The sequence below is a fragment of the Sabethes cyaneus genome, chromosome 3 (assembly GCF_943734655.1).
Source record: "Sabethes cyaneus chromosome 3, idSabCyanKW18_F2, whole genome shotgun sequence".
In the NCBI taxonomy this organism is placed as follows: Eukaryota; Metazoa; Arthropoda; class Insecta; order Diptera; family Culicidae; genus Sabethes; species Sabethes cyaneus.
This window is the reverse complement of record NC_071355.1, coordinates 71,605,498-71,619,209: the sequence shown is the minus strand read 5'-3', so window position 1 is coordinate 71,619,209 and position 13,712 is coordinate 71,605,498. Positions and strand designations below refer to the sequence as shown.

At 38.4% G+C, this 13,712-nt stretch overlaps 1 protein-coding gene across 1 annotated transcript in view; it reads left to right on the top strand.

The window, feature by feature from the left end:
• The first annotated feature begins 2,838 nt into the window (after positions 1 to 2,838).
• Positions 2,839 to 13,712, top strand: part of LOC128739703 (uncharacterized) — a 34,885-nt gene continuing 24,011 nt past the window's right edge. The window contains 1 exon segment of the mRNA XM_053835201.1: positions 2,839 to 3,354. Coding sequence (XP_053691176.1) covers positions 3,170 to 3,354 — 185 coding nt within the window. The 5' untranslated portion in view covers positions 2,839 to 3,169.

Below are 13,712 nucleotides of genomic sequence, written 5' to 3'. Positions count from 1 at the left end.
CGTAAGCTTTTTAATAAATACTGCATAAATCAAGTTGAAAACATAACAGAAATGCACCATGTATTTCGGTTTTGTTAAATTTCACTTAAGGAAAAAAATGTCCTCGTGAACAAACAGGGAGGGGGGTGGGGGTTGAATCAATGCCCACGCTTGTTCACGGAGGAGGGTTGGCGGGTTGAAAATTGGTATTTTTCTGTCCACGTGGTATCTGGACGGCCCCTTAGTGCTCTAGTTATGCAGAAATTTGAATTTCATCTGTATGGGAGCCCCCCTCTTAGGGGGAGGGGTCTCTAACTATCATAAGAACCTTCCTCGGCCCCAAAAATCCCTACATGCAAATTTTCACGCCGATCGGTTTAGTAGTTTTCGATTCTATAAGGAACATACCGACAGACAGACAGACAGACAGACATCCATTTTTATAGATATAGATTTCATTTCTGCACAAATTGGAATATCTTATATATAAAAATGGATTTCTGTCTTTCGGGATGTTCCTTATAGAATCGAAAACTACTGAACCAATCGGCGTGAAAATTTGCATGTAGAGGTTTCTGGGGCCAGAGAAGGTTGTTATGATGGTTAGAGACCCCTCCCCCCACTAAGAGGGGGGGGGGGCTCTCATACAAATGAAACACCAATTTCTGCATAATTCGCGAACTAATCAAGTAAATGGAACAAAATTTGGCATGTGGGTGTTTTTGGTGACAAGAATTTTTTCTATGGTAAATTGAAACCCTTCCCCTCTTTAGAAGGGGAATTATTCCATACAAATCCATACAAATGAAATACAAATTTTCTCATAACTCCAGAACTAATCAAGCAAATGGAACCAAATTTGGCATGTGAAGGTTTATGGAGGCAAGAATTTTTTCTATGATGAATTAGAACCCCTCCCCACTTTAGGAGGGGGGCTCCTATACAAATAAAATACAAATTTCCTCATAACTCGAGAACTAATCAATCAATTGGAACCATATTTGGCATGTTGGTGTTTTTGGAGGCAAGATTTTATTTTATGATGAATTAGAACCCCTTACCTTCTTAGGGGGGGGGGGCTCCCATACAAATGAAATGCAAATCTCCTCATAACTATAGAACTAATCAAGCAAATAGAACCAAATTTAGCAGGCAAATTTTTTTTCTATGGTGAATTGAGACCCCTCCCCTAGGAGGAGAATTATGACCCCTTTCCCCTTTAAGAGGGATGGGGCTTCCACACAAATGAAATACAAATTTCCTCATAAGTCATAGCTCGAGAACTAATCAATCAAATGGAACCAAATTTGCCATGTGAAGGTTTTAGGAGGCAAAAATTTTTTTTATGATGAATTAGGACCCCTCCCCACTTCGGCACTTCCCCCCCCCCTCCGCTCCTCACCTTTCCGCTCTTCCCCCTCCTTCACCAAAAATTTCATTTTTTTTCCCCTACCGTCCCTCATCGATTGTAGAACCAAAAAAAGTATTAATACATATGTATGACCGCATTTCAAGGTCCAGACTAAAAACTTGAGATTAGTCTATGTAAAACGCACTTAAAAAGCACTTTTAAAATAACTGTAACTTTTGAGGATACAATCAGATATAAACAATTGATACTTACTTTTACAGGTTTTTTGATGTACTTTTATGTGCGAGTTTTTTTTGTACGATGAACCAGAATAAATGCCTACAACTAATTCACGAATAAAAGAATAGCTCACTCGTTTCAAGAAAAATCGCATTAATATGCATAAAAATGTAACATTCTGTTACATACGTTTTCGTACGAGGCTTCAGTTTAATTTAATTTAATTTTAGTGACCGATCTACAAAACTGGTCGAGAAGAAGTGGTGGTTGTGCACTTGTTCGATACGATTCACTCTCAGGACGTCGACTTCGTCTTGGTTCACTGGATAAAAATAATTCGGACGGGATGGTTTGGTTACTTTTTTCTGTAATCGAAGTGAACAAAACCACGGCTGTATAAAATCATCGTCTTGGGAAAGGGAAGCAACAAGTGTGTTTACATGTGATTGGTTGACAAATGAAAAATTGACTTTTCGATAAATTTTGACTGTTTAGCAATTGCATAATTGTTACAATCATTGCACTACAAAATTGCTGGACATTTTCACTTTTCAACGACGTACATTGAAGTAAATAATTTTTACTTCAAAAAAGTTGTAGAACATACTAACATAAGCAACTTTGTTCAAAATAATAATTTTCTTTCTCATTCTGGTTGCCAAATTTAATGATTTGTTAAAAAAGCACTTGAAAATGAGTTCTGCTCAATAACTTTGCACACAATTTTTTCATTGCTTTCAAATGTCCTACAAAGTTATCCAGTATGTCAAAGTACACATTTGCTGTAAAGATTGTTTTGCACTAAGATGCATATTTGTTGAGTTATAAAACATTTTATCAAAACGTAACACACTTTTTAATTAATTTTTTCCGAGGTTGCTTCGAAAATCTCTTGACGGAAATTTGAATTTTTGTAGACAAAATATAATAGTTTCCTATGAAAGTTGTTTGGTTTGCCTCAACGAAGGTCAGTAATAATCTGCAACATTATTTGCTGGCAGGTTATGATCAGTAAACCCAAATCGAGACGCACCTGTACTGCAAATTGGCGCCAGCAGAATTAAACGAGAAAACTCTATACATAGCTACGTTCTACACACAGCGAAGCTCTAGGCTGCGCAGAATCGGCAAAACAAACTCATACTTATTTCGCGTTTGATACATTGATAATAGCGGTATGTTGTCAACACAAAATAGTTTTGAATCGGCCAGCAACAGCTGTAGATGTGCTCTCCGAATTCTAGTTCGCGACCATTAAGTTGCCGGTGATGAAGGAAACGTCACATAACAGCTGATCTTATATTTTGATTTGATTAATTCAATCGAAAGAAAAGGATTCGATTAATTGATTAGTTATGGTTTGGAGCCTTTTCTTATACGCTGCTAGAAAGTTTCGATGTTTTAACACATCTTCAAAGAGCACTCAATTTATCTCACTCAGCAAATAAAGTGGCAGCATTCGGAAGCCGCGCTTATCTATTACAGTACCCTTGAGTTAGCATACAGAAGCGGTTCGTCTCGTTAAATACCACCGACAGAATCTGATCCCGACATTACTCGCCGAACTGTTTAGGTTGAATCTTAGGAAAGTGTGAAATTATGGAAGCTCCCAAGGTGAAGTTATGTGAAAATCCGCGCCAGGATGCTGGCCTCCTGTCGGTACTGACCTTCTGGTGGACCGCCGATATGTTCAGAAAAGGATCGTCGAGAACTCTCGGTTTGGCTGACCTTTACAAGCCATTGGAGGAAGACCATGCCGATAGACTGGGAGATCGATTACAACTGTGAGTCACCTTAGTGTTAGTATGAGTATTAGTATGTTGATGTTATTAGTCAGTTTATTACACGGTCAGCTGTTTGCGAACAGGTAGACAGACAACTGACTCAGATTTTGATTGTGCGTCTGACCAGGCAGTGAGATGTAGGTAATTGTGCAACATGGATCACCGCTGATAAAATATGCTGTTCTCAAAGTGGGTGATTAGGTGGACTTATGAAGAGTTGCATCGATCAACGGTCATTAGGATATAAAAAAAGTGTAAAGATATCTCTTCTACAGAACAGAACACGTTTGGACAGGACAAAACAAAATTGGACAGCATCAAAACGTTAACGTGCTTGGATTTTCAGTTCGCTTTCAGTGCGAACAAACGTACGCAAGTTAGGGTACGAGAGGGTATTTTCAACAGGTTTCTAAATTCAGCCTATTGCCTTTTCTTTCGCCAATAAATATACTTTGCCGACATACAATTTTAATTTTAATAATAACTATTTTCTCGAGACTGTAGGTAATGTACTGTCTTTATAAAAATAAATGCCATCGCTTAATGGACTGAAAATACCCTCCCTTACCCTATTTGAATTTGCTTAAAAGTTTACTTCAAGTTCTCTGAAACATTACTTGAAATGCTTCTTGAAGGGTTATTTGGAGTTTTCATAGGAGTTATTTTCTCCAAGTTATCTGAACTTCTCAAACATACGACACATAAGATTGCCGAGTAGCATATTTTCATCACATTTGGTTGCAGTAACCCATTTATGACTAGTTTCAGTTATAAATAGGTTGCTGAAACAGAATGTGACGGAAGTGTGCTGCTTGGGTTGTTCAGTAATGCAATTAAACTGTCCAGACTTGTAACATATATCTACTACAGATAGCACCCTATTCACATAAAGTTGAACTAATAGCAATTCACGCAGGTGCAGCTAATATAATATACAGATACTTGCAGTTCTTATAAAACGATAAAATTGCCTTTGAGTTGACAAATTTCGGGACGCTGTCCAACCAGTTATGCTGAAGAGAAAGTAACTACATTCTTAATTTGCTTACACCGAAAAACGGTGATTATTGGGCCAAATTTAGCATTTTTACTTTCTGGCCTAATACGAACAATCTGTCAAAATTTGGTTTAAATCCGAGAAGGTCGATTAAACATTTTCTCGGTTACTTCACGTGGGATGACTAAAGCTATGTTGGCTATGTTAACCCATGTACATGTATATGTATATTATATGCATCGACATAGCATCATATTTGATTCAGTGAATCATCGCAAATATATTTTCCCAAGAGATGACTAAACTAAGACTTAATTCGTTATCATCGTTGTTTATGTAATATAAGATAATATTATCTGATTTGTTGGCTACAATTTCTCATCAATCGGGTCGGATACATTTAAATAATCAATCGATCGAATTTTCTTGAAGATTTTTAATGTGATTGAAGCAGTTTTCATTTATAAATTTGCTGGCCTTAGTGTCAATTCTAAACAAAAATGGAATCACAATTGTGGCGCTGAAATTGTGCTTAAAATTTAACTTCAAATTGCAATTCAATTATCCTTGAAATCGGACAAAAAATTGAACTTGATTTTTTTTAACACTAAACGTACCGTAAAGGGGTCATATGACTTCACGCTTTTTTGGTTCATTTTTACAGCGTTTAAGCTAAATTTAAACTATTAAGCATTAAGCTAAATAATGAAATTGTTTTGCGTAAACCTTTTTAATATACCGGATAACAGCAAGTTCTCTATCCATTTCTACTCCAAGATCGTATGCATTATCTCTTCTTCCATTGAATAATCGAATAGCAATTTTGATTTCAGCGAAAGAAAATCTTCACAACGTCAGTGTAACAAAAGATGTAAACTTCAGGAAGAGGTTCATGGCTATGACGAAAAGCAATGGCCCAAAATGACTCCCTTGGGGCACACCAGACCAGACCAGGAATGACGCTGACTAACACTTGGCGATCTTGACATATTACGGTCGATTCTTTAGATAATCGCTTATCTTTCTCAGTTTTATGAGTATAATCAATATATATAAAATGCCAGTGTCGCTGATGTTTCATGGATATTTTAGTGGCAAACATGTTGCTGGTTCGTGTCTTGGATACGGGAACTACATTGTCAAATTGCCCAATAGAAAATTTTCCTGCCGACGAAATACCTTAAAACGACCAAATCGGGTGATTTATCCTACGTGATTTACGAAAAAGCAGAAAGATTTTTTATTGGGTTACCTTTTTAATTTGACAATCAGATTCCCGTTTCGAATCGATCACTCACACATATGCGCATACAAGGTAAATACATAATTTTCAAATGTGTGATGTTTACCACGAGCACTGCAACGACACTGGCATTCTATATATATTGATTCTACTGTTTTATGTCGCCTATTCGATACTTTGGTATTATTCCTGTCCCGGCGTTTGACTGTTTCGTTGCATATACCCTGGGCCACCACCATGTGCAACGGCACCTTCAACGAGAGGGGAGGAACCGAGTTAATTACTTTTTCCGAGAAAATTGTTAGCCGATACATATACAGTCACCCCAGTATTATGGGCCAATCTACACCTTACGTTAGTTTTATACGAAACAAATTAATATTTAACTATCGAGTATGAGTTCAATAGATAGAAGCAACATTCTGCTGCGTGCTTGACAACAATACATTTAGTTTTAATGCGTTAATTTTCTTAATTTTCCGATAGTTGTCAATTGGCTCCAATCGACTGTCGATTTGTTGTTATTTTTGCGGTTTTTATAAAAAGTCGGTAGCGAATTAAAAGCTGAAAAGCGGCGTAAATATGTGTGTTTGAGCGCAAAATAAATAAAAATCGAGGGAATAGGTATATCTATACCTATAAAGAAGGATTTCTGGCCTCTCACGCCGAGGACCCGGGTTCAAATCCCAACCCCGCAGAAGTCACGAATGACCCAAAAACTGGTTAAAGTGACTATAATCTCAACAAAAAAAAAAAAAAAAAGGATTTCTGTCTGTCTGTCTGTCTGTCTGTCCGTATGTTCCTTATAGAATCGTAAACTACTGAACCAATCGGCATGAAAATATGCATGTAGAGGTTTTTTGGGGCCAGGAAAGGTTTTAGTGATGGTTAGAAACCCCTCCCCCCCACTACGAGGGGGGGCTCCCATGCAAATGAAACACAAATTTCTGCATAACTCGACAACTAATCAAACAAATAGAACAAAATTTGGCATGTGGGTGTTTTCGGTGACAAGAATTTATTCTATGGTAAATTGAAACCCCTCCCCTCTTTATAAGGGGAATTATAACTCCTCCCCTCTTTAAAAGGGGGGGCTTCCATACAAATTTCCTCATAACTCGAGAACTAATCAAGCAAATGGAACCACATTTGGCATGTGAAGGTTTTCGAGGGCAAGAATATTTTCTATAGTAAATTAGGACCCCTCACCACTTTAAGAAAGGGGGCTCCTGTACCAAAGAAACACAATTTTCCTCATAACTCGAGAAGTAATTAAGCAAATGGAACCAAATTTGGCATGTGGGTGTTTGTGGAGACAAAAATTTTTTCTATGATGAATTGGGACCCCTCCCCGTTTTAGGAGGGGGGGATTCTATACACATGAAATACAAATTTCCTCATAACTCTAGAACTAATCAAGCAAATGGAACCAAATTTATCATGTGGGCGTTTTTGTAGGCAAGAATATTTTCTATGGTATATTTTCTATGGATTTCCCCACTTTAAGAGGGGGGGAGGCTCCTATACAAATGAAAAACAAATTTCCTCATAACTCGAGAACTAATCAAGCAAATGGAACCAAATTTGACATGTAAGTGGTTTTGGACGCAAGATTTTTTTCTATGGTGAATTGTGACCCCTCTCTTCTTTAGAAAGCGAGTTATGGCCCATCTCTCCTTTAAGAGGGTGGGCTTCCATACAAATGAAATGCAAATTTCCTCTTATCTCGAGAACTAATCAATCAAATGGAACCAAATTTGGCATGTGGGAGTTTTAGATGGCAGAAATTTTTTCTATGGTGAATTACGACCCCTTCCCCTTTTAAGAGGGGAGCTCCCATACAAATGAAATTCAAATTTCCTTATAACTTGAGAACTAATTAAGCAAATGGAATCAAATTTGGCATGTGGGAGATTTTGGAGTCTTGAATTTATTTTACGATAGTTAGAGACCTCTCACCCCTATGGTAGGGGGATATGGAGAAATTTTTGCGAAACTCAAAAACTAATCGAACTCGAGAAATTCGAGACTCTTCCATAAAACATTATGGAATATCAACACGCGGGGCACGATATTCAACAAATCTAGTCAATTCGTCTGCTTTGCCGATGACATGGATATTATCGGCAGAACATCTGTGGCGGTGGCTGAACAGTACACCAGACTAAAGCGCGAAGCAGAAAAGATTGGGTTAAAGGTAAATACGTCTAAAACAAAGTACATGCTGGCCAGCGGAACCGAGGCCGAACGACACCGCTTGGGCAGTAGTATATTGATCGACGGCGATGAGTTTGAGGTAGTCGATGAATTTGTCTACCTTGGCTCACCGGTAACGGCGGACAATGATACCAGCCGTGAGATTCGGAGGCGTATTATCAGCGGAAGTCGTGCTTACTATGGGCTCCACAAGCAATTGCGGTCGAGCAGACTAAGTCCCCGTACAAAGTGCACCCTGTACAAGACGCTTATTAGACCGGTTGTTCTCTACGGGCATGAAACATGGACAATGCTCGAGGAGGACCTGCGAGTGCTCGGAGTTTTCGAACGACGAGTGCTAAGAACGATCTTCGGCGGCGTACAGGAGAACGGAGTATGGAGGCGGAGGATGAACCATGAACTCGCACAGCTCTATGGCGAACCCAGTATCCAGAAGGTGGCTAAAGCTGGACGGATGCGATGGGCAGGGCATGTTGCAAGAATGCCGGACAACTACCCTGCAAAGATGGTGTTCGCCTCAAATCCGGTAGGAACAAGACGACCAGGAGCGCAGCGAGCAAGATGGTTAGACCAGGTGGAGCGAGATCTGGCGGAGAGTACTCGGTGTCCGAGGAATTGGAGAGCGGTAGCCCTCAACCGAGTTACATGGAGAAATTTTGTTCAACAGGCTTTGTCTTAGGACGGCAAGCCACTCAAGTAAGTAAGTATAAAACATTATTCAATACAAGACCACAAAAACTATCTATAGTAACACTAGATCATTCAGGATGAGACGGTCGCGAGTGTTGCCGGTGACCCGCCGTCGGAAGCGCCGCCCGCTTGGGGGCTTGCAAAACTCGAGATTGTGACAAAAATCATCCGAGATTCATGATTTATGTACAACACAGGTTAATTTGTGGCAATACGAAGTTTGTCGGGTCAGCTAGTATTCATATAATTACGGCGAAATCAGCTAGAGAAATTCATGTTCCGCTTTAATATACGAAATTAAACAATGGCCCATAATACTGGGAGCAAAGTTAACTTTTCCCAGTATTATGGGTCAAGCATATAGGTCAACAGTATTCGCTGTTTTTGACTTAAATTGTAATTTGTTTTCAGTAAAACGAAAAAAACATGCCAAGGAAAATCAATATACAGAAATCGAAGCTCTATTGTCCTGATATATTGCATCACGCTCTTGATCTAACAAGACAAACTGAAAAAGTTCGGGAAGTTGCAAGGGATCACAAACTACCGTACAGTTCCGCGTTATTTTTGGAAACCACCCAAAACTAATAAGCCAGGACCAAATACTTTTCTTCTTCCTGAACTAACTTACTGTACTTGCCGTCCTAAGACAAAACCTGATGAACAAAGCTTCTCCAATGGACTCAGTTGTGGGCCAACGCTCTGTAATTCCTCAGACACCGTGTATTCTCCCCCAGATCTCGCTCCACCTAGTCTAATAATCTTGCTCGCCCCTGGTATCTTGCGCGCCCCTGGTATCTTGCGCGCCCCTGGTCATCTTATTCCTATCGAATTCGAGGCAAATATCATCTTTGCAGGGTAGCCGTCCGGCATTCTTGCAACTTGTCCTGCCTATTGTATCCGTATTGTATCCACATTCACACACGCACACATACATACACACGCACACATACACACGCACGGACACATACACACACGCACACACATGCGTTTTGTTGTGCTGACCCATAATACTGGGAACATTGACCCATAATTCTGACCAGGTTTAAAAGTAGCACATAATACTGGGAATGGAATATGCATACATTTTGTTGTTCTGCAAAAAAATATGTGATTTTGGAACAAGATTGCTTACAGAATATCAAATTATGATATATTTATATATTTATAACCAATTAGGTTATAAATAGACTGTAAATTATTTAAAGCTGTGTTTCTACCAATAATTTCGTAGCATCATCATGTTTAACTGACCCATAATACTGGGATGACTGTTCTTGAAAAAGTTATCTGAAAATTTTTATATGAAACATGATAAAACACATTAATGGGACCCTACCAGATTTGTTGCATATACCCTGAGCCTCCACCATGTGCAGTGCCGCCTTCAACGAAAGGGGAGGAACCGAGTTAATTAACTTTTTCCTAGAAAATTGCAAGCCGATACGCATACTTGAAAAAGTTGAAAATTTTTATATGACACATTATATTGCCTTGATGTAGGTAACATTATTCAAATTAACTAATGTTTATTTGAGCGTCTTAGTAGAATACCTGAAACGATAAAAAAAGAAGAAAAACAAAAGTTATTTATATCATTTAATTCTACTACTGTAGTAATTTTGCACATATAAATAACTTTTGCTTTTCTTCTTTTTTATCGTAACATTATTCGTCACAATGCAGAACGATTTTGTGAGTCACTTCCTGCTCAGATTCTCTGCGCGAGTTTGGACCATCGTTTCCAGTTGAAGTTAGCTGAATAAAATGTTCTGCAAAGTTAAAGAACATTAAATTTTGAGTAACTTTGCTAGAAAAATAAAAACCCTATCTTTTATGGTTGATGGACTGCGGAAATCGACCCTTGATTAATTTATTTCGATTTTATACATTTTAACGGTTTAATATACGGCGCTGAAGTGTTAAAGTTTGAATAACTTTTGAATCAATCGTCCGATTTTCAGTAACTTGGTTTCGTTTTATAGATCTCAACTGTAACTTTCAAATGATAATAATTGTAGGATGTTGAAAGGGCATTGAAATAATGCTTATAAGCAACAAAAAGCAGTTTTAAATACATTTTTTTCACATTTCTTTATGTAACTTTCAAACCACAAGCCCATTCGTCATGAAATCTTGAAGTTAAGGTTTTAAAAGACTCCCCTTTCATATGCAATCAATTTTATTCAAATCGGTTAAGGGACCTATGAGATAATGAAGTCCCATATTTTTCATATTTTTATACATGACTTTTGAACTAAAAGTCCGATCGGTATGAAATTAAATAGCGAACAATGGGGCACCTAGACCTTTCATTTGACACTAAGATCATTAAAATCGGTCCAGCCATCTCCGAGAAATGTTGGCTCAATCAAAAGCGTTCCACACACACACACACACACACACACACACACACACACACACACACACACACACACACACACACACACACACACACACACACACACACACACACACACACACACACACACACACACACACACACACACACACACACACACACACACACACACACACACACACACACACACACACACACACACACACATACATACACACACACATACACACACACATACACACACACATACACACACACATACACACACACATACACACACACATACACACACACATACACACACATACACACATACACACACACACACATACACACACATACACACACACACACACACACACACACACACACACACACACACACACACACACACACACACACACACACACACACACACACACACACACACACACACACACACACACACACACACACACACACACACACACACACACACACACACACACACACACACACACACACACACACACACACACACACACACACACACACACACACACACACACACACACACACACACACACACACACACACACACACACACACACACACACACACACATACATACACACACATACACACACACATACACACACACATACACACACACATACACACACACATACACACATACACACACACACACATACACACACATACACACACACACACACACACACACACACACACACACACACACACACACACACACACACACACACACACACACACACACACACACACACACACACACACACACACACACACACACACACACACACACACACACACACACACACACACACACACACACACACACACACACACACACACACACACACACACACACACACACACACACACACACACACACACACACACACACACACACACACACACACACACACACACACACACACACACACACACACACACACACACACACACACACACACACACACACACACACACACACACACACACACACACACACACACACACACACACACACACACACACACACACACACACACACACACACACACACACACACACACACACACACACACACACACACACACACACACACACACACACACACACAGAAAATGCTCAGTTTTCGAAGCTGAGTCGAATGGTATATGACATTCGTCCCACTAGGCTTTCTTTCGATTTTCGGTTTTTCGAGTGATTCCTATACCTTTATACTATATTTTCATATAGTAGAAAGGCAAAAACATGGGAATCCGAAATCCGAAAAGTGGCCAATGCACAAAATTTGGACAAAATCTAAGCATTTTTAAATTTGGAGTACTTTTTTCAAGCTTAATTGAAAATACGTCTACTTACTGGCAATAAAAAAAATCTATTGGAATTGGGGTAACATTACGATTGTTAAAAGACTGAATTAATGAGACATCAAAACAAAAAACCTGAGATAATTTACATCAAAGTAAAATTAACAAGGTGTTCACACAAATCACAGATTATCACAGTAAAAAATGTTTATTCGACGAAGTTATGAAAATTTAGTTGCGTATCACCGATGATTCGCTCTCAATTAGATGCAAGGCGATGCAAGCGGACTACTGTTAGTATTCTATAACTCGCTAAGAGAAAGAGATAGAGAGTTACTGTATTAAACCTGTTAACTGGCACCATCGTATAAACTATGCGATCAAGCTAATGACTCTTTTGTCATTGAAGTTCACACAGAAATTTTTGAAGTCAATCATGTTGTTCTAGATATGTTTTTCTTCAAAAGTAAGTATAGGCAAAATTCCAAGAATATTTTTTTCTCAGTTTTCCTGAATTTCCTAATGAAAAAAGTATTCAGAGAAAATGTATGGTTTTTGCCTACGAAGTCTGCCGAATAAAAAACAGATGGTCAAATTCCGGCTGCGGAATGTAGTTTCAATGTAAATGATAGTTGTAGTATTTTTCATTTGTTTCTATTATATAGTAACTTTAGCAACTTAGGTCATTGGTGACTTCTGTGGAGTTGAGATTTTTCTGCGAGTCCTTAGCTTGACAAGTTTAAATGCTACACTACTACGTCGGGATGGGCCTCTATAAATTGTAAATTTTTTGGAATTGTTATTTTAAAATGTTGTTCAAATCAAAATTCATGAACCTTTTATTTATTCCATTCAACATTCAGCAGCCGGAGTTTTCATAATTTTTGTGCTTTATTTTTGCGAACTTTTTGAATAGGTTTGTGCCGGGAGAAAAAACTCTATCTTGAAATTTTTATCAAAAAGAATTTGATAAACGAGAAATATTAGTTTTTATTTAACATGAAGAAGAACATTTCCATCATTTTATAGAACATTTTCTAAGTACATAATTCCTGGCTTGTTGAGAAAGTTTGCTTACATTTTACTGTATCAACGGTCGGTTCAATGATCATGATTTTTAACATAAGTAATGTCCGAGACAATTAGAACCGGTGTTTGGTGAGAATTTTTTAAATAATGTTTTCGTTTGTGAGTCCATATTGTAACCTTGCAGAATATTCATAAATTAATTCCCTTGTATAAAATTTCATGAAATTTAGTCTGAATCTCTATTTAAATTAAAAAAAGCAAAACTTTGGACTTAACCGTCTTTCTAAGACTTGACCCTTCTTTATCGACAGACTTCGCGGCCAGCTATTAAAGGACAGTACAGTTACGGGGCTAGTGCAAAAATTTTACTGACTCTATTTAGCAGCACCGCCTAGCCGAGATTCGAACATCCGACGACTTGTTTTCAGTTACATTACCTGTACTACCAGTTTTAACTAACCAATAATATATTTACATGTC